The sequence below is a fragment of the Pan paniscus genome, chromosome 18, assembly GCF_029289425.2.
Source record: "Pan paniscus chromosome 18, NHGRI_mPanPan1-v2.0_pri, whole genome shotgun sequence".
In the NCBI taxonomy this organism is placed as follows: Eukaryota; Metazoa; Chordata; class Mammalia; order Primates; family Hominidae; genus Pan; species Pan paniscus.
In genome coordinates this window covers 26,052,682-26,075,244 of record NC_073267.2, presented here as the reverse complement: position 1 = coordinate 26,075,244, position 22,563 = coordinate 26,052,682, and the positions used below count along the sequence as shown (strand labels likewise).

The following is a 22,563-nucleotide window of genomic DNA, read 5'->3' as shown; positions in this document are numbered from 1 at the left end:
ATGCCTGTAATCCCAGAGCTTTAGGAGACAAAGGCAGGAAGACTGCTTGAGGTCAGGAGTTTAAGACCAGCCTGGGCAACATAGCAAGATCCCATAGCAAGTGTCTATAAGAAAAATTAAAAAAAATTAGCCAGATTTAAAAACATGTGCTTATAGTCCCAGCTACTTGAGAGGCTGAGGTGGGAGGATGGCTTGAGCCCAGGAGTTCAAGGCTGCAGTGAGCTATGATTGCATGAACCACTGCACTCCAGGCTAGGCAACAGAGTGAGACCTTGTCTCTAAAATAAATAAACAAACAAATAAATAAATAAGTTAGTTTGTCCTTCCTCCTCATCAGATCAGCCTCTCCACTTCAAATCTTGCCCCTCTGATGTTAGAATCTAGCTGCAACCATCCCGTGATTCTGTGGAGCCTCGTGCCTTACTTCTGCTGGCTTCTGTCTGTCGTCACTTCCGTTCTCCACCACCCTGGCCTCAATCAAACACGTTTTCTCTGATGCAAAACTCGACCTTCATTTACAGAAAGGTTTCTGGGATTTCTTATAGGTTTTGTGTGTGTGTGTGTGTGTGTGTGTGTGTGTGTGTGATTTGGGGATTACTGCAAGGCACCCTATACACAAGAGTCTTCTGATCTCTCCCTACTTTATTTTTTATTTTATTATTTGGAGACATAAATAATAAATAATAAATATTAAATTTATTATTAATAAATATATTTATTAATAATAAATATATGTTTATATTTATTATATTTATTATATTTTAAAATAAATATATTTAAAATATTTAAATAAATTAAAATATATTATTTAAAAATATATTATATTTTTAAAATATATATATTTATTATATATTATTATATTTATTTTTATTATATTTATATTTATATTTATTATATTTAAAAATAAAATATATTATTTTTATTATATTCATATTTATTAAATTTATATATAATATATAATAAATATTGTTATCTATTTATTATTTGGAATTTTATTATTATTTGGGTCACACTCTGTCCCCCACACTGGAGTGGTGGCATGATCTCAGCTCACTGCAATCTCCGTCTCCAAGGTGCAACGATTCTCCTGCCTCAGCCTCCCGAATAGCTGGGATCACAGGTGAGCGCCACCATGCTCAGCTAATTTTTGTATTTTTAGTAGAGATGGGGTTTCGCCGTGTTGGCCAGGCTGGTCTCAAACTCCTGATCTCAGGTGATCCACCCGCCTCTGCTTCCACCTCCCAAAGTGCTGGGATTACAGGTATGAGCCACCACTCCCAGCCTCCTTACCTTCATTTCCCCTTCTCTTCTGTTCACTACAGGGTTATCTCAAGAGGCTTGGGATGGTTAAACCCTGCACATCTCAGAGGAAGGACTGGCTCTTCACCTGTTCCTGCAAGATAACTGCTAACGGCTTAAAATATTCTGCCTGATAAGAGGGCTTCTGTATATCTGGGGCCTTGGGCCATGCCAGGTAGTTGATGCTAACAACATGATTTATGGTGGGTGCCTGCGGTCATGCTGTATCAGCCTGACCTCTGGAGGGGCTGGACACTGGGTAACCGATCCCCAAGAAAAGCCATGGACACTAAGGCTCAGGTGAGTTCCCCTGGTTGGCAGTGTTTCGCGTGTGTTGTCACACATCATTGCTGGGAGAATTAAGCACTGCACATATGACTATCTAGGAGGGTACAGCTGCAAGCTCCTGCCTGGATTCTGCCCTGAGCACCTTTTTCCTTTGCTGATTTTGTTTATCTATTTATTTATTTTTGAGATGGAGTCTCACTCTGTCACCAAGGTTGGAGTGCGGTGGCTGGATCTCGGCTCACTGCAACCTCCACCTCCCAGGTTCAAGTGATTCTCCTGCTTCAGCCTCCCAAGGAGCTGGGATTACAGGTGCCAACCACCATGCCTGGCTAATTCTTATATGTTAGTAGAGACGGGGTTTTGCCATGTTGGCCAGGCTGGTCTCGAACTCCTGAGCTCAAGTGACAAGGCCGCCGGCCTCGACCTCCCAAAGTGCTGGGATTACAGGCATGAGCCACCGCACCTGGCCCCTTTGCTGATTTTTAATCCGCATCCTTCCACTGTGTTAAGCTGTAACTATGAATACAACAGCTTTTTTGAGTTCTGCGATTCTTTGCAGCAAATCGTCATACCTGAGCGTGTCTTGGGGACTCCCCGACACATCTTCCCACTCCCTCTTCTGTTTTCTCACTTCCTCCGGAGTAAACTGAAAGAGGCCCCTGCTTGCCTCTTGCAAGGCAGTTCTGAACACACTGAGATCATTTGTGATCTCATATCCTCTTCTAAGCAATTCATCAAGAAATTTCTTTCAAATAAACCCAGTGCTCTTCATGGAGGTGATGCTGATGAAAATGACTTTCTCCAGCTTATTACACGTTTGCAGAAGCTCCTGTTTAAGAGTTTGAGCATGTATGTGTGTGTGCGTATACACCAGCACACACATGCATGCCCACAGCTGTCATGCCTTCACCAGAACCAGGACGAGGAGTTATTCTATTGCCAGAATTGAAGAACCATTTCCACATATTGTAAGGTCAGTGAAAGTACAATGAAAAATACACCTGCCAGCATTGCCTATGCATGGCCTCTCTGCAAATAAGATGAAGGTCCCTTCACCACCTGCTTGCACTGCTAATGGCCCTGTAGATTCCACTGGATGGATTTGTAATTTTCTCAACCATTTCCCCTAATGCTGGATATTTGGGTTGTTTCCAACATTTTTACGCTTCCAAATAAGGCACCCATAATGATTCTTGCAGAGTAATCATTAGGCTCTTCTATAATTATCTAATTATCCTTTTTTTTTGTTTTTTTCTGAGACAGGGTCTTGCTCTGACACCCAGGCTGGAGTACAGCGGCACGATCATGGCTCACTGCAGCCTCAACCTCCCACGCTCAAGTGATTCCACAGTCTCAGCCTCCTGTGTAGCTGGGATCACAGGTGTGCGCCACCACGCCTGGCTAACTTTTTGTACTTTTTATAGAGATGGGGAGTTTTTTGTATTTTTTTAAATAGAGACGATGTCTCACTATGTTTCTTAGGCTGTTCTGGAACTTCTGGACTCCAGTAATCCCCTTGCCTCAGCCTCCCAAGGTGCTGAGACTATAGGCATGAGCCACTGTGCCCAGCCATATAATTATCTTAAGATAAATTTCTATACATGGAATTTTTATTCGTGGAATTTCTATACATGAATTAAAGAGCACAGATTTTTGTATGTTGGTTGCTTGGTTTTTAGAGGCAGTATCTCACTCCATTGCCCAGGTTGGAGTGCAGTGGTGCAGTCATAGCTCACTGCACCATTGAACTCCTGGGCTCTAGGAGTCCTCCTTCCTCAGCCTCCTAAGCAACTAGGACTACAGAGTACATATGTTTTTAAGATCTTTGATATCTTATACCTTTTGGGGACTGTATCAGTTAAAAACTCTACCAGTACTGTAGAAACATGATCGTGTCTCTGTTTCCTTGCCACACTGGGCATTAATTACTTGCTCCATTAATGAGTTAATTGCACCCTCAATAACAGTATGGTAAAGTGTGACACATTTACACTACAGAATATTATGCTGTAAAGAATAAGGATGTAGGCCGGGCGAGGTGGCTCATGCCTCTAATCCCAGCACTTTGGGAGGCCGAGGCGGGCGGATGACGATGTCAAGAGATCGAGACCATCCTGGCCAACATGTTGAAACCCCGTCTCTACTAACAGTACAAAAACTAGCTGGGTGTGGTGGCAGGTGCCTGTAATTCCAGCTACTCGGGAGGCTGAGGCAGAAGAATCGCTTGAACCTGGGAGGCGGAGGTTGCAGTGAGCCAAAATGGCGCTACTGCACTCCAGACCGGGGACAGAGTGAGACTCTGTCTCCAAAACAAAACAAAACAAAGCAATTTAAAGAGAAAGACTTTTAGGTGAGGTCAAAAAGGCAAAACCTGACTTTGGTTGAGAACAAAAAAAATATGCCATACAGTTTCTTAGGAAAACTGAAATTAAAAGTATAAGCAAATACATACCTTACCCAGTGATATTATGGACTTGAGAGACTCAGAAGGGGAAGGGTGGGAGGGAGGCTAAGGGTAAAAAACTGAACATTAGGTACAATGTACACTCCTCCTTTGACAGGCGCACTAAAATCTCAGAATTCACCGCTACATAATTCATCCACATAACAAAAAGCCACCTGTACCCCTAAAGCTACTGAAAAAAATTTTTTTAAAAAGACATACCAGATAAAGGTTAAGAAGAAGAAAGCTGGGCAGGGCGTGGTGGCTCACGCCTGTAATCCCAGCACTTTGGGAGGCCGAGATGGGTGGATCACGAGGTCAGGAGATCGAGACCATCCTGGCTTACCCGGTGAAACCCCGTCTCTACTAAAAATGCAAAAAATTAGCCTGGCATGGTGGCGGGCTCCTGTAGTCCCAGCTACTCGGGAGGCTGAGGCAGGAGAATGGCGTGAACCCGGGAGGCGGAGCTTGCAGTGAGCCGAGATCGCGCCACTGCACTCCAGCCTAGGCGACAGAGCGAGACTCCGTCTCAAAAAAAAAAAAAAAGAAAAAAAAAAGAAAAAAGAAAAAGAAAGCTGAATTCATGATATTAATATCAGACAATGTTGAATCTAAGGTTAAGGGAGGCAACCTAGACAAATGGGGGCATTTTATAATGACAAAGGGCACTAAGAGTTAGGCTAAAGCTTCAATGTGAGAACACAACAGAAAATGGCATCAAACTTGCACACGCATGTTTATAGCAGCACAATTCACACAATTCACAACTACAAAAATGTGGAATCAACCCAAATGCCCATCAATCAACGAGTGGATAAAAAAACTGATATATATATATGAATGATGGAATACTACTCAGCCATAAAAAGGAATGAATTAATGGCATTCGCAGCAACCTGAATGGGATTGGAGACTATTATTCTAAGTGAAGTAACTCAGGAATGGAAAACCAAACATCATATGTTCTCACTCATAAGTGGGAGCTAAGCTATGAGGATGCAAAGGCATAAGAATGACACAAGGGACTTTGGGGACTCAGGGGGACAGGGTAGGAAGGGGGTGAGGGATAAAGGACTACAAACTGGGTTCAGTGTATACTGCTTGGGTGATGGCTGCACCAAAATCTCACGCATCACCACTAAAGAACTTACTCATGTAACCAAACACTACCTGTTCCCCCCAAAACCTACAGAAATAAAAAGTTAAAAAAAAAATAAAATGGCATCAAAATAATTACAGCATCGGCTTCCAACAGACACCAAGACTAACATATGACTATAGCTCACCTCTCCCAGCTTGCAGTAGATAAAAAAATTAAAAATAAAAATTTAGAGGATCTCAATGCATATTTAATAAGGCCGACTTTGTAGTTTATGTCGAATACTATGCACTAATAATAGAGGATACATCTTTTATGTGCCTATGGAATTTTCATGGTAATAGATGATGTATCAGGCCATGAAGAAAATCTTAACAAAATTCAAAATGGAGAAAGAGTAGAGACCACTTTCTAGTCACAGTACAAGAAAGATAGGGCTGGGTGTGATAGCTCATGCCTGTAATCCCAGCATTTTGGGAGGCCAAGACAGGAGGATCGCTTGAGCCCAGGAGTTTGAGACCAGCCTGGACAACATAGCAAGACCCTGTCTCTACAAATAATACAAACAAGATCCTGGCATAGTGGTGCACACCTGTAGTTCCAGCTACTTGGGAGGCTGAAGGAGGAGGATTGCTTGAGCCCAGGGGACAGAGGCTGCCGTGAGCCATGTTTGTACCACTGCAGCCAGTCTGGGTAACAGAGCAAGACCAACAAAATTGGAAGGGGAAAATTCTACCACCCACCACTCGGTAAAAGGGAGCGTTTTTTGAGGGCACGAGGAGAGAGAGACACAGAGAGAGACAGATCAAAGAAAAAATTTAAACCCAAATTTCTCAACATCTTGAATAACAAAATGAAATTAATACATAGCAAAACCTCTGTCCTATGACTAAAACTGGATTGTTAAGTAGAACAGAGCCCTAAACAAAGGCATAAGTAAAGAAGGACAAAGAAAGTAAGTGAGTTTAGTATTCACTCAAAGAAGTTAGAAAAACAACAAATTATTCTAAGAAATAAGAAGGAATAAAATAATAAATGGGCGAATTAGAAAATAAAATAATGGTGGGGCGCAATGGGTCCTACTGCAAAGTGCCTGTAATCCCAGCACTTTGGGAGACTGAGGCAGGTGGATTTCTTGAGCTCAGGAGTTCAAGACCAGCCTGGGCAACATGGCAAAACTCCAACTCTACAAAAAATACAAAAATTAGCCAGGCGTGGTAGCGCACGCCTATAGTCCCAGCTACTTGGGAGGCTGAGGTGGGAGGATCGCTTGAGTAAGGGAGGCAGAGGTTGCAGTGAGCAATGATCTGCACCGCACTCCAGCCTGAGTGACAGAGTGAGACCCTGACTCAAAACAAAAAAAAAAAAGAAAAAGAAAAGAAAATACATAAAAAAATAGAATTAATTAATGTAAGAGCAAACTCTTTGGGGTGAGTTGGTTAGAGTAAAATAAATAATTGAAAAGTCAACTAATCAGGAAAAAAAAGGAAGAAAGCTCAAAAACACAACATTAGAAACAGGGTGGGTGGGGCTCTGTGGCTCATACCTGTAATCCCAGCATTTTGGGAGGCCGAGGTAGATCACTTGAGGTCAGGAGTTCAAGACCAGCCTGGCCAACATGGTGAAACCCTGTCTCTACTAAAAATACAAAAATTAGCTGGTTATGGTGGTGCATGCCTGTAATCCCAGCTACTCGGGAGGCAGAGGCAGGAGAATTGCTTGAATTGGGAAGGCAGAGGTTGCAGTGAGCCAAGACCGTGCCACTGCACCCCAGTCTAGGGGACAGAGTGAGTGAGACTCTGCCTCAAAAACAAACAAACAAACAAAAAGAAACAGAGTGGAGGAAATATCATAACAAAGAGGAAATGAAATGGCTTTGTACCTTGCAAAACTGTGCAATGAAATTTGAAAATCTGAATGAAGTAGATTATTTTCTAGAAAAATGTAACTAATTGTCCACAGTTTTAGAACTCTGAGATAAAACAGCAAGCAGAAACAAAACTGTAAATGTTAACCAGCTTCCCACCCCAAATCCACCAGACCCACAGGAGTTTTAGATAAAGTCTTCCAAATAGCCAAGAAATAAGCAATTCTGCTTCTATATAAATTGTATCCAGGCACGGAGAAATAAAAGATGTTCATACTTTTTGTCAAAGCCACATCAAAACCTGAAAATCATGTCACAAAGGACAACTATATAACAAAACTCACTTATGAATATCTTATCTTAAATAAGATAGTACCAAAGAAAACCCAGCATATTTTAGGAATGTAGGAAATGCTGTTTTAGGAAATCTACTAGTAAGCAACATTCACCATATAACTTGGCTTAAAAAAAAAGTGGCATAAAATTATCTCAAAAATGTAATGTTATTAGCATAGAATTGACAAAATATTCTCTTACAGCTTTCTAAGTCTCCACTGCATTTTTGGCTAAACTCCATTTTTTATTTCCATTTTTTTTTTTTTTTTGAGATGGAGCTTTGCTCTGTCGCCCAAGCTGGAGTGCAGTGGCACGATCTCAGCTCACTGCAACCTCTGCCTCCTGGGTTCAAACGATTCTCCTGCCTCAGCCTTCCAAATAGCTGGGATTACAGGTGCGTGCCATCATGGCTGGTTACTTTTTGTATTTTAATGGAAACGGGGTTTCACCATGTTGGCCAGGCTGGTCTTGAACTCCTGACCTGAAGTGATCCACCCGCCTCGGCCTCCCAAAGTGCTGGGATTACAGGCATGAGCCGCCTGCCCGGCCTTTATTTCCAAATTTTGAAATATGTGCTCTATTTTCCTTGATAGGTCTCTCTAGAGGTTTTGTTTGTTTGTTTGTTTGTTTTGGTTTTGGTTTTTTTTTTTTGAGGTAGGGTCTCACTCTGTTACCCAGGCTGTAGTGCAGTGGTGTGACCATTGCTCACTGTAGCTTTGACCTCCCAGGCTCAATCAATCCTCCTGCCTCAGTCTCCCAAGTAAGTAGCTGGGAACACAGGCATGCACCACCATGCCTGGCTAATTTTTGTATTTTTTGTAGAAGATAGCCTCTTGCTATGTCGCCCAGGCCGTTCTCCAACTTCTGGGGTCAAGTGATTCTTTTGCCTTGGCCTCCCAAAGTGCTGGGATTACAGGTGTAAGCCACCATGCCCCGCCTCTCTAGAGTTTTATTTTATTGATCTTATCAAAGACCCAGGTCATGGTTTTATTTAACATTTATTTCTATTATTTGTTTCAGTAATGTCTGCTTTTATTATGTTTGATTCTGTCTACCTGCTACTTTGGGTCATTTTGTTCTTTTTCATACTTCTTTTATGTGAAACATTTTATTTTTAAAATTCTTTCTTAATAGAAACACTTAACATAACAATTTTGCCTCTGATTACAGGGTTGTTTACGTCTTATCAGTTTTGAAAGGTAGGGTTCCTTTTGTTGTTTTGTACATAAACAGAAGCTGCCATTTTAATTTCCTCTTTCCCCCAAAATAATTTCTATAAATGATTTTTAAAAGTTCTAAATATTTTGCCCTTTTTGTTAACCTGATGTTATTTATTTATAGTTTGTTTTTAACAGATAATTTGACTTGTGCAATTTCTGCCTTTGGAATTTTTTTAAGTTTTTATTTGGCCTGATATATTATCATTTTAAATATATGTTCTATGTATTTTTGAAAAGCATATGTATTTATTTTTCTCTCTCTCTCTCTTTTTTTTTTTTTTTGAGATGGAGTCTCGCTCTGTTGCCCAGGCTGGAGTGCAGTGGCACAATCTTGGCTCACTGCAACCTCCGCCTCCCGGGTTCAAGCGATTCTCCTTCCTCAGCCTCCTGTGTAGCTGGGATTACAGGCATGCGCCACCATGCCCAGCTAATTTTTTTTTGTATTTTTAGTAGAGACGGGGTTTTGCCATGTTGGCCAGGCTGGTTTTGAACTCCTGACCTCAGGTGATCCACCTGCCTTGGCCTCCCAAAGTGCTGGGATTACAGGCCTGAGCCACCACGCCCGGCCTCATTTTTCTTTTCTTTTCTTTTCTTCTTTTTTTTTTTGAGACAAGGTCTTGTTCTGTCACCCTGGCTAGAGTGCAGTGGTAGTGCATGGCTCACTGCAGCCTCCATTTCCCAGGCTCAAGTGATCCTCCTGCCTCAGCCTCCCGAGTAGCTGGGACCACAGGCACTCACCACCATGCCTGGCTAATTTTTAAAATTTTTTTGTAAAGACAAGGGTCTCCGTAGGTTGCCCAGGCTGGTCTCAAACTCCTGGCCTCAAGTGATCCTCCTGCCTTGGCCTCTCAAAGTGTTGGGATTACAGGTGTGAGCCAGGGCACCAGGCCTATATTTCTTGCTATGTATCTATTATCTAACATTTATTAATTCTGTTATTTAAATCCTGTTTCTTTTGTATTTTGTTCGGTCAGACTGAGAATAGTTTGTTAATCTTTAGCTCAATTTTAGTTTTGTCAACAATTCTTATATTTCTACCGAAATACTCTTTTTTTTTTTGAGACAGAAGTTCACTCTTGTCGCCCAGGCTGGAGTGCAGTGGCACGATCTTGCCTCACCGCAACCTCCGCCTCCCAGGTTCAAGCAATTCTTCTACTTCAGCCTCCCGAGTAGCTGGGATTACAGACATGTGCCACCATGCCTGGCTAACTTTTGTATTTTTAGTAGAGACGGGGTTTCACCATGTTGGCCAGGATGGTCTCGAACTCCTGACCTCAGGTGATCCACACGCCTTGGCCTCCCAAAGTGCTGGGATTACAGGCATGAGCCACCATGCTTGGCCAGGAATAACTCTTAAAAGACTTTTCCCCTTATCTAAGGCCTATAATAAAAATAAATGGTGATTATAGTGAAAATACTTTAAAACCACAAAGCAGAATTTCATGTTTTTTGACAAAATCTTTTTTTCTATCAGTGTTCCCCCCCGCCTTTCTAATTTTTTTTTTGAGACAGGATCTTGTTGTGTCACCTAGACTAGAGTGCAGTGGCACGATCACTTCTCACTATAGCCTCTACCTCCTGGGCTCAGGTGTTCCTCCCATCTCAGCCTCCTGAGTAGCTGGGAACACAGGCGTCTGCCACCATGTCCAGCTAAATTTTTGTATTTTTTGTAGCGATGGGGTTTTGTCATGTTGCCCGGGCTAGTCTTGAACTCCTGGGCTCAAGTGATCCACCCGCCTTGGGCTCCCAAAGTGCTGGGACTACAAGCGTGAGACACTGTGCCCAGCCTTTTCTTTACCTCATAGATGATCATAAATGTTTTTATCTTTGGGAGAAATTATACCATCTACCATGAAATAATATTCTGTCCAGAATGTTTTTGGTTATGTGTCTGATTTTGTCCAAAATTGGTGAGTTTTAGGTTAAAATTAGTAATTTAGTAAAATTACTGAAATTTACTTTAAATTACAGGTGATTCTTTTCTGTTGTTGTGTGTTTTTTTATTTTTTATTTTTTATTAATTTTTTTTTGAGAAGAAGTCTCACTCTGTCACCCAGGCTGGAGTGCAGTGGTGCGATCTCATCTCATTGCAACCTCCGCCTCCTGGGTTTAAGTGATTCTCCTGCCTCAGCCTCTGGAGTAGCTGGTACTACAGGTGCATGCCACAGACATTAGCACCATGCTTGGTGAGTTTTTGTATTTTTAAAGTATAGACGGGGTTTCACCATGTTGGTCAGACTGGTCTCGAATTCCTGATGTCAGGTGATCCGCCCGCCTTGGCTTCCCAAAGTGCTGGGATTACAGGCGTGAGTCACCGTACCTGGTCTACAGGTGATTCTTATAGGGACCATTATTAAAAATTTTCTGCAAATCATAAAGCTATATCAAGGTGTTGAGCTTAGCCATTAAGCACAGTGTAATCATTCATTGAGCCTGTCCAGTTTGATTATGCATTCTGGCATTTTGTAAGCTGCTCTGCCTAGCAATATATAGATTCATTTAATATGTTAACATTGGCTAATAAGCCAAGTGCAGTGGGTCACACCTGTAATCCCAGCATTTTAGGAGTTCAAGGCAGGAGGATTGCTTGAGGCCAGGAATTTGAGTGCACCAAATTTGAGTGCACATGGCAGCCTGGGTAACATATTGAGACCCCATCTCTGCAAAACATTAAAAAATTAGCTGGGTGTGGTGGCTATGCCTGTGGTTCCAGCTACTTGGGAGGCTGAGGTGAAAGGATCACTTGATCCTGGGAGGTGGATGCTGCAGTGGGCTATGATTGAGCCACTGCACCCCAGCCTGGGCCACAGAGAAAGTCTTGGTCTGCCCCTGCCAAAAAAAGTTAATAATTTTCTTTCTAAGATCTCAGCTCAAAGTATTATCTCTTCAGAGAGGTCTTCAATCTAAAGTACAGTCCTTTAGTCTAAAGTAATGCCTATTACGTTAACTAGGCTTCTTTTTTTTTTTTTTTTTTTTGATAGAGTCTCGCTCTCTCACTCTAGGCTGGAATACAGTGGTGCCATCTCTGTTCACTGCAACCTGCACATCCTGGGATCCAGTGATTCTCGTGCTTCAGCCTCCCAAGTAGCTGGGATTACAGGTGTGCGCCACCATGCCTGCCTGCCTAATTTTTGTATTTTTAGTAGAGACAGGGTTTCACCATGTTGGCCAGGCTGGTCTCAAACTCCTGACATCAGGTGATCTGCCTGCCTCAGCCTCCCAAAGTGCTGGGATTACAGGCATGAGCCACCGCGCCTGGCAGTTAATAGAAGTATTTTTTAAAATTAGTATTACTGTTCTATTTCCTTTGTATTTCTGATGTATTTTAGATCACCCCCACTTTTTTCCACTTAATGCTTTTGATTCACTTTGCATTAGGCTTGTCTCTTGGAAACAGGATGTAGCTAGATTTTAAAAATCTATTCCAAAGGGCTTTGTTTTCCACAGGGCTTGCTGTCCTTTTATTTTTGTTATCTCAGGTCTCATCATTGTCATCGTGGTTGTCTTTTCTGAGGTGAACGCTCCCTTGTTTATTTTTTCTTCCTGTCATTTGCAATGTGAATCATGCTGTCTTTGTTGGGGTTATTGTTCTATTGCTTTATAGATTTGTTCATTCCAGTTTTATTCTCAGACACACAACTTCTGCTTAGATAGTTCAGAGTTCCCATAATCCTGTCTTAGAAAAAGGCTGTGGTCTTAGGGAAGTGGAATGCAATTTCAATTTAGAAAATGGTTGGAAGCAAATGCTCCCAAGAAGCTCCAATGTCAGGGTGCTTTTAAACAAAGTTCAAGAGAATTCTCAGGCCTCTCTGCTGATTGAATTGTCTTTCTTGGCTAATCTATTTACTCAATCAATGTCAGATAGTGCAAGGGTAATTTTGAGTTTGGGATAAGGATTAAACGATCAATCCATGTCCTGTTTTCCCTGGGGTAAACTTGATCTACAGGGAGGTAGAGAACTAGCACTATTAATTTAAAACTGGGTTTCTCTAATGTAAAGACAGGCACGTTGAGGATCCCAAAACACTCTTAGATCTTTCCCCCTCTTATTCCGTCTTTCATATGCTGTTTGGGTCCAGTTGCCTAATAATTACCACTTAATCAACATATGTATTTATGGGATAAATGAAGAACACCAAAGAAAAAGGACAGTGATTATAAAAACAAGGGCTATAAGAACAATTGGTATGCTGGAAAAGGTTGCAGTCAGTGGGTTGGATGCCAATTGGTGCTGAGGTCTGGAGGTTTTAATGTAATAGCAGCTTGGGATGGGTAACCTGGATATTAGCCAAAACACCGGTGGAGAAAAGCCTCATAAATTAGTTTTGATTACTAGCATTTCCCAGTTTCAGTTTACAGAAAGGCCACCATATAATTTCTGTATCTTCTTTTTGGAGAATTACTTTTGACATTTGCATTAAATATTACGCCATGGGTTAACACTTATCTAGCCACCATATAATCGGGATTGCAGTGAATTCTACTTAATTGGTTTTTTGTTCATCTTTTCATTTTGATCAAGAGTTTCCTTTCTTAAGTTCTTTTATTCTAAATTAATTTTAATTATATGAGTAATACATACATGCATTCTTCTTATTAAATCCAAGTTCATCTAAGTTTCCTCTCTCCAAGTTCTTTTATTCTAAATTAATTTTAATTATATGAGTAATACATACATGCATTCTTCTTATTAAATCCAAGTTCATCTAAGTGCCCTCTCTCCTTTCATAGAGGCACAGAGAGAACCATTCTCTGGTATCTTTCTGTGTCTCTATCTATCCATCATCAAAAAGTTTTTTTAATTAATTTTTTTTTTTTTTTTAGAGAGGGGGTCTTGCTATGTTGCCCAGGCTGGTCTCAAACTCCTGGGCTCAAGTGATCTTCCCACTGTGGCTTCCCAAAGTGCTGGGATTACAGGGGTGAGTCACCGTGCCAATGTGTCTATTTTATGTTTTTTTTTTTTTTTTTTTTTTGAGATGGAGTTTTCCTCTTGTTGCCCAGGTTGGAGTGAAATGGCATGATCTCAGCTCACCGCAACCTCCGCCTCCCAGGTTCAGGCGATTCTCCTGCCTCAGCCTCCTGAGTAGCTGGGATTACAGGCACAGGCCACCATGTGTGGCTAATTTTGTATTTTTAGTAGAGACAGGGTTTCTCCATGTTGGTCAGGCTGGTCTCGAACTCCCAACCTCAGGTGATCTGCCTGACTCAGCCTCCCAAAGTGCTGGGATTACAGGCGTGAGGCACGGCGCCTGGCGAATGTGTCTATTTTAAATTGTGGCATACGATTCCTTAGAATAGATACACCACAATTTTTTTTTTTTTTTTTTTTTGCCATACCCAGTTGGTGGATATGTGGGTTGTTCTCCTTAGTGACTGTTATAAACAATGTTGCGGGAAACATCTTCCTACATACCTTCTGTGCACCTGGACAGAGTTTCTTTAGAGAAGAAACTGAGCAGTGGAATTGCGTAGACAATTTATCGTTGTTTGATAGAGCTACACGGAGCTACACTGTTCAATCCAGTAGCCACTGGCCACTGGCCACGTGTGGCAAATGAGCACTAGCAATGTAGCTAATGTGAATGGGGAGCCCAACTTTTTAGGTTTCCTTAATTTTTAAAATTTTAAAACTGAACCAGTATAAAATATTTTTCTATTAAGTTTAATTTTGCTTTGGTAGGATTATATTTCTCTCTCCTAAGTGAGAGAGAATATATTAAATATATTCTTATATTGCCAGTGCACATGGCAGGCGTGTGCGTGTTTTCTCAGATCACATGTGAACCTATCACTCATCTAACAGGTGTCAATTCGTTTGGTTTGAATCCTTTTTTTCTTTCTTTTTTTTTGAGTCAGAGTCTCGCTCTATCGCCCAGGCTCAAGTATAGTGGCATAATCTTGGCTCACTGCAACCTCTGCCTCCCAGGTTCAAGCGATTCTCCTGCCTCAGCCACCCAAGTAGCTAGGCTTACAGGCACCTGCCACCATGCCAGGCTAATGTTTGTATTTTTAGTAGAGACAAGATTTTGCCATGTTGGCCAGGCTGGTCTCAAACTCCTGTCCTCAAGTGATCCACCCGCCTCCGCCTCCCAAAGTGCTGGGATTACAGGCGTGAGCCACTGCACCTGGCCAAACCCTTTTCTTCTGTGCATTGATACAACATTGTAATGTGTTTACCTGAATGTTTTATCCAGACAGTATGAATTGCATGTTACCTTTGCATCACATTGTTCACTAAAGAAAAATACATAATATTTTAATTATAATTCAATTATTTTTCTATACATGAACAAAATTTCCAATTTAAAATAAAGGCAGGCAACTGATGTAGAATTAAATGGAGATGCAAATGTTAGTGCTATGACAAGAATAGTAAATTAAGAGACTGGTGGCTGGGTGTGGTGGCTCACACCTGTAATCCCAGCACTTTGGAAGGCCAAGGCAGGCAGATCATTTGAGGTCAGGAGTTCGAGACCAGCCTGGCCAAAATGGCGAAACTCCATCTCTACTAAAAGTACAAAAATTAGCTGGGCTTGGTTGCGCATGCCTGTAATACCAGCTACTCGGGAGACTGAGGTGGGAGAATCACTTGAACCCAGGAGGTGAAGTTTGCAGTGAGCCAAAATTGTGCCACTGTCATGCCTGGGTGACAGAGCTAGGTTCCATCTCCAAAAAAAAAAAAAAAAAAGAGAGAGAGACTGGAAGCTGGGGGATGGGGAAATTGGGGAGACGTTGGTGAAAGGATACAAAAATTCAGTTAGACTGGAGGAATAAGTTCAAGAGATGTATTGTACAACATGGTGAGTATGGTTAATAACATATTGTATATTTGAAAATTGCTAAGAGAGTAGATATTAAGTGTTCTTACCACACACACACACAAAGAAGTATGTGAGGGCTGGATGAAGTGGCTCATGCCTGTAATCCCAGCACTTTGAGAGGCAGAGGTGGGAGGATTTCTTGAGCCCAGGAGTTTGAAATCAACCTGGGCAACATAGGGAGATCCTGTCTCTACAAAAAATAAAAAAATTAGCTGGGTGTGGTGGTGCACATCTGTGGTCCCAGATACTCAGAAGGCTGGGGTGGGAAGATGGCTTGAGCCCAGGAGTTCGAGGTTTCAGTGAGCCATGATTGTGCCACTGCACTCCAGCCTGGGCCACAGAGTGAGATCCTGTCTCAAAAAAACAAAACAAAACAAAACAAAAAACAAAGAAAACAAAAAGAAGTATGTGAGGTAACATGCATATGTTAAATAGTTTGATTTAGCCATTCCACAATTTATACATATATAAAAACGCCAATTGTGCACCATAAATATATACAATTTTTACTTGTCAATTATTTATTTATTTTGAGGCAGAGTAGGCTAATTTTTTTTTTCAGTAGAGACAGGGTCTCACTATGTTGCCCAGGCTGGTTTCAAACTCCTGGGCTCAAGCGATCCTCCCGCCTCAGTCCCCCAAAGTGTTGAGATTACAGCCGTGAGCCACCGCACCCGGCCTGCTTGTCAATTTTAAAAAGGGAAACGCTTAAGAAACTGTAGGAAGATGTGCCACCGATTTCATGATGGATGACAGTTGCAACTTGCTGTGGTAGAGTGAAACAAAAAAGCTGCATGTTGGTTGTGAAAAAAAATTTTATGAGAATAAGGTGGAAACTATTTTCAGCAAATACATAGTGAGTTTGATAAGTTTTTCTCCACATTCAAGAAAGAACTAACGAAGCACATGAAAAGATGCTCAACATCCCTTGACACTAGGAGACTGCAAATCCAAACCTCAGAATACCACTTCATACCCATTAGGATGGCGATTACCAACAAAACAAAACAGCACAGGAAACAAGTGTTGGTGAAGATGTAGACAAACTAGAAAACTTCCACCCTTGTGCCTTGCTGGTGGGACTGTAAAATGGTTGCTGTGGGCCGGGCGCGGTGGCTCACGCCTGTAATCCCAGCACTTTGGGAGGCCAAGGCAGGTGAATCATGAGGTCAGGAGATTGAGACCATCCTGGCTAACACGGTGAAACCCCGTCTCTACTAAAAATACAAAAAATTAGCCAGGCGTGGTGGTGGGCACCTGTAGTCCCAGCTACTTGGGAGGCTGAGGCAGGAGAATTGCTTGAACCAGGGGTTGGTGGTTGCAGTGAGCCAAGATTGTGCCACTGCACTCCAGCCTGGGCGACAGAGCGAGACTCCATCTCAAAAAAAAAAAAAAAAAAAAAAGTTGCTGTGGAAAGTGGTACAATTCCTCAAAAATTAAAGAAATACCATGGATCCAGCAATTTCACTTCTCAGTATATACCAAGAAGAAGTGAAAGCAGGGACTCAAATAGATGCTTGTATACTCAAGTTCATGGCAGCATTATTCCCAATAGCCAAAAGGTGAAAATTACCCCAATGGTCATCAACAGATGAATGGATAGTATATGGTCTTAAGAAAGAAGGAAATTCTGACACTTGCTACGATATGGATAAACCATGAAGACATTATGCTAAGTGAAATAAGCCCAACAAAAGAGGATAAATACTGCATCATTCTACACATATGAATTTCGTAGAGTAGTCAAACTCATAGATATAGAAAATAGGCTGGGTGCAGTGGCTCACGCCTGCAATCCCAGCACTTTGGGAGGCTGAGACATGTGATCACTTGAGGTCAGGAGTTCGAGACCAGCCTGGCCAACATGGTGAAAACACATCTCTACTAAAAATACAAAAATTAGCCAGGCATGGTGGCGCGTGCCTGTAATCTCAGCTACTCGGGAGGCTGAGGCAGAAGAATCCCTTGAACCCAGGAGGCAGAGGTTGCAGTGAGCCAAGATCACACCACTGCACTCCAGCCTGGGCGAAAGGGGGAGTTAGTGTTTAACAGGGTCAGAATTTCAGTGTGGGAAGATAAAGTTGTAGAGATGGATGGTGGTGATGGTTCACAGCAGTGTGAATGTACTTAATGCCACGGAGATGTATACTTGCAGATGATTAAAATAGTAAATTTTATGTTGTATATATTTTACCACAATGAGAAAACCCAATGAAATTAGTCAGTTGAAATCAGAATAAAATGTTGAGCGAAAACCTTTTAAATAGATTTTATTTTATCAGGATTACAGATTATAACTTTGGCCAGCTATAAAAATGACTAGGATTCTAGCATGCATGCGCGTATACACACGTACGCAATTTTTAATGGAAAGATGGTAAAAAAAATTATTTAAGTTGTAAAAATTTTGTTAGAAAATTATGAGGAAAAGACTAAAAAGATATTTTAGGCTGGCGTGGTGGCTCACACCTGTAATCCCAGCACTTTGGGAGGCCAAGGTGGGCAGATTGCTTGAGCACGGGAGTGTGAGATCATCCTGGGCAACATGGTGAAACCCTGTCTCTACGAAAAATAGAAAAAAATGGCTGAGTGTGGTGGTGCACCCCTGTAGTCCCAGCTACTGGGGAGGAGGCTGAGGTGGGAGGATCACTGAGCCCAGGGAGGTCAAAACTGGAGTGGGGTCAATCCGCACCACCACACTCCAGCCTGGGAAATAGAGGTAAACTCTGTCTCAAAATAAATGAATAAATAAATGAATAAAAATAAGGATTTTACAGAAAGTGAATAATCTGCAATTAAGCCACCAAACAATTGCCCATAGAATGAAAGAACGTATTAAAGCTAAATGGATTCAAATTTTGGAAAATTGCACAATTTAGCTGAGTCATGCCATGAGATACCACCCAACTAATAGCCTGGGTATATTTATTCAAAAAGGTCTTCCAAATTTATGAAAAAACGTTGTCAATTCATGGCTTACCAAAGTGTAGCATAGATTTTAAAAACATCTTTTACATCTGACCAAAAAAATTTCACTTAGATATGAAAAAATTAGTTTCTATCATGCCAGATGGTCCTCCAGCTATGTTTGGTCAAAAATCTGGTTTTATTGGAGTTTCAAAACAAGAGACTGATGTTTCCCTTATTGCTTCATCCCACTGTATGATAAATACTGAAAATATTTGTGCTGCTTTTGGAAGCAGGCTCCATGGAAAGTGTCATGGGTACAGTTGTTAAAACTGTTCAGTGTATACATACAAATGCTGTGAATCACCACCAGTGCATGGGATTTTTGAAAGAAATAGAAGGCAATGAATGGGGTGATCTTGGGTCTTTGCCAATGTTCATTGGTTGAGTCACGGAAGAGTTTTACAAAGATTTACTGTACTGTCAATTCCAATTCAAGATTTTCTTGAAACAAAGGGAATGCTTGCCAAATATTTAATAATCAAAGATAAACATGGCAGTGTGACTTATGTTTTCTCAGCAATATCATAGTGTATACGAAATGAGATAAATTCCAAGCTCTAAAGAAAGAAAAACCTGTGAACTAGCTGGAAAAGTATAAGAATTTACACTGAAATGAAAACATTTCATAATACAAATCAATAATAATGATTCTGCATATTTTTAACATGAATCAATATGCAAAATATATATTTTTTAAGACAGGGTTTTGCTCTGTTGCCCAGGCTGAAGTGCAGTGGCATTATCTTGGCTCACTGCAACCTCTGCCTCCCAGACTCAAGTGATCCTCCCACCTCAGCCCCTCAAGTAGCTGGGACTACAGATGCACGCACCACCATGGCCTGCTAATTTTTTTTTTTTGTAGATACAGGGTCTTGTCATGTTTCCCAGGTTGGTCTCGAACTCCTGAGCTCAAGTGATCTTCCCCACCTCGGCCTCCCAAAGTGCTGGGATTACAGGCATGAGCCACCACGCCTGGCTGCAAAATATTTTTAATGGTAATCACCAGTATTATGTAAATTATCTGCAAAACTTACAAGAAAAATTTGAAGAATATTGTTGATATTGACAAACTTTAGAGTTACTTTTCAATTTATACAGCATCCTTTTACATTCCATCTTAATACTGAGTTGACATGAGGATTGGTGAATTGCTGTAACTCGGACAGAAGTAGGTTTTTGTTTTTTGTTTTTTGTTTTTTTTTTGAGACAGGGTCTCACTCTGTTGCCCAGGCTGGAGTGCAGTGGTGTGATCTTGGCTCACTGCAACCTCTGCCTCCCAGGCTCAAGCTTCCTGAGTAGCTGGGATTACAGGCATGCACCACTACCACCCGACTAATTTTTGTATTTTTAATAGAGATGGGGTTTCACCATGTTGGCCAGGCTGGTCTTGAACTCATGACCTCAAATGTTCCACCCGCCTCAGCCTCCTAAAGTGCTGGGATTATAGGCATGAGCCACTGTGCCCAGCCTGGACAGAAGTAGTTTTAAAACTGATATGCTTTTGCTTCAAAGTCAAACCACTATTCCAGTAAAGATGAACTAGCTTCACCAATGTGGAAGTGAATAATACAGGAAAGTGATTTTTTGGTACTTGGAAAATATTTAAGTATCTTTGGAACAACCTGCATATGCTGTTCTACTTTTTCAACTGCAACTATAAATACAGATCAAATGTTTTCAATGACAGCTGTACTGTAAGTGTAAAATACACCCTGGATGTCAAAGATTTAGAATAACAACAGGAAGTAAGGAATATATCTCATTACAAATTTTTATGTTGATTTCAGGTTGACATGAAGATATTTTAGAAATGTTAGGTTCAATAAATTGTAATGTTAAAATTAATTTCATCTGTTTCTTTTTACCTTTTAAAAGTGCGGCAACTAGAATATTTACAATTACGTATGTGGTTTGTGTTATTATTCTATTCAATAGTGATGGGCTGGGTGTGGTGGCTCATGCCTGTAATCCCAGCACTTTGGGAGGCCGAGGCAGGCAGATTGCTTGAGACTAGGAGTTTGAGACCAGCCTGGGCAGCATAGTGAGACCTTGACTCTACAAAAAACAAACAAAAAAAACCCACAAAAAAAACCCAAATTAGCCTGGTGTAGTGTCATGAACCTGTAGTCCTAGCTACTTTGGAGGCTGATGCGGGAGGATCGCTTGAGCCTAGGAGTTTAAGACCAGCCTGGGCAACGTAGTGAAACCCTATCGCTACAAAATATTTAAAAATTATCTGGGTGTGGCGGTATACACCTGTAGTCCCAGCTTCTTCTTGGCCGGGGCGGGAGGATTACTTGAGCTCAGGAGGTTGAGGATGCAGTGAGCTGTGATTGCACCACTGCACTCCAGCCTGGTGGACAGAGTGAGACCCTGTCTCAAAAAACAAAACAAGCTAACACGGTGAAACCCCGTCTCTACTAAAAATACAAAAAAAATTAGCTGGGCATGGTGGCGGGCGCCTGTAGTCCCAGCTACTGGGGAGGTTGAGGGAGGAGAATGGCGTGAATCCGGAAGGCGGAGCTTGCAGTGAGCCAAGATCGCGTCACTGCACTCCAGCCTGGGCGACAGAGCGAGACTTTGTCTCAAAAAAAAAAAAAAAAAAAAAAAAAAAAAATTAAAGATAAGAAACAAAACAAACAAAACCCAGCGATGATCTAGAATTGCCTGCCCTCTTATTTGCACCAGTGTTCCTGCTGGGAGAATTATGCACTGTGATTAGGTCTGACAAGAGGGCTGTCTAAGTCACTTGTCTCCCCTCTCATCTCATCATCCACTATGGAAGCTGAAGGAGCCAAGTTCAAGAAGTTAGCTGTGAAGCTGAGCAATTAGATCCTTCCTCCCAGGACTTAGATTCTGGAGTAAGTGGTGCAGAGACAGAAACATTATTTGGAAGTCAAATTCGGCATAGGATCAGTGTCCGTGTGTGGCCTAGACTTGTAAATTCTTCCCCACTGTATTGTTGCTGCTAATGGGGCGGCGGGGAGGGGTGGTGGAAGGGACAGTACGGAATCAGATAGAATGTCCACTACAGAAGTATTATTAGAGGAAGATGTTGACTCAAGGGAAGACGGGGCCAAGCCTCAAGTCTGATGGGTTAGGTTAGCCTCCAAACAGAAGAATAAGCAGTACGGCTGGAAGCCAGGAAGATGGAAGAAAATAGAGCGTGCAGTGGAGAGTGAGCTGTACAAAGAGGTGTCTGGATTAAGAATGAATGGTGGATCGGGGTGGTCACAGCTGAAAGAAACCACATAAAGCAAAAGATTAAGACATAGGTTAGGACCCTATGCCTGCCCTAATCCGCAGCCCTAAGAAAACCATTCTCTGAGTTTTGGAATGAATACCTGGGTTAATTAAAGAAAAAGCACCCTCTGGAAACCTCAGTGTCACAGCACTCCTGGGGATTCCTGATGACAAAAGGAAAGAAGCAATAGGCGTGATTTCTTCCTTCCTTCCTTCTGCATGGGGCAGGAATGATGGGCCCTGCCTGTTTCCTGTCTCAGCATCCTACTTCCTCTATAGCCCAGGCCATGGGGTTCCCATGAATGGGATGGATGATATATATATATATATATATATATATATATATGTATATATATATTAAAGATACAGGGTCTCACTCTGTTGCCTAGGCTGGAGTGCAGTGGAGCAATCATAGCTCACTGCAGCCTTGAACTCCTGGGCTCTAGCCATCCTTCCACCTCAATCTCCCAAGTAGCTGGGATTACAGACACACACCACCATGCCCAGCTAAGTTTAAAAATTTTTTGTAGAGACAGGGTCTCACTACATTGCCTAGGCTGGTCTTGAACACCTGGCCTCAAGCCAGTGAGATGGAGTCTCACTGTGTCGCCCGGCTGTAGTGCAGTGGCACTATCTCAGCTCACCGCAACCTCTACCTTCCGGGTTCAAGAGATTCTCCTGCCTCAGCCTCCCAGGTAGCTGGAATTACAGGCATGTGCCACCATGCCTGGCTAATTTTTTTGTATTTTTAGTAGAGACTGGGTTTCGCCATGTTGGCCAGGCTGGTCTGGAACTCCTGGCCTCAAGTGATCCTCCCACCTCGGCCTCCCAAAGTGCTGGGATTACAGGTGTGAGCCACTGCGCTCGGCCTGATTCTGTTCTTAAGCTATTCCTTATCCTCTACTTCTGAGGTCATTTTCCTTTTCCCCTCCTGTGCCTTTGTCCCTATTTGATGCCTTGCATGAGATATAACCTAC

At 41.9% G+C, this 22,563-nt stretch overlaps 2 protein-coding genes across 12 annotated transcripts in view; one reads left to right on the top strand and one right to left on the bottom strand.

Moving 5' to 3' along the window:
• The window catches only part of TNRC6A (trinucleotide repeat containing adaptor 6A), a 211,906-nt gene that overhangs the window by 157,463 nt on the left and 31,880 nt on the right, over nt 1–22,563 (bottom strand). The window lies entirely within an intron of this gene.
• LOC100989683 (putative uncharacterized protein FLJ45256) lies at nt 996–20,965 on the top strand. Its single transcript, XM_055100447.2, has one exon. The coding sequence runs from the start codon at nt 1,928–1,930 to the stop codon at nt 2,534–2,536; it is 609 nt and encodes a 202-aa protein (XP_054956422.1). The 5' UTR covers nt 996–1,927; the 3' UTR covers nt 2,537–20,965.

Bases quoted from the DNA above. Each gene is read 5' to 3' on its own strand.
- LOC100989683 (XM_055100447.2), top strand. From the start codon at position 1,928: ATGTTAGTAGAGACGGGGTTTTGCCATGTTGGCCAGGCTGGTCTCGAA.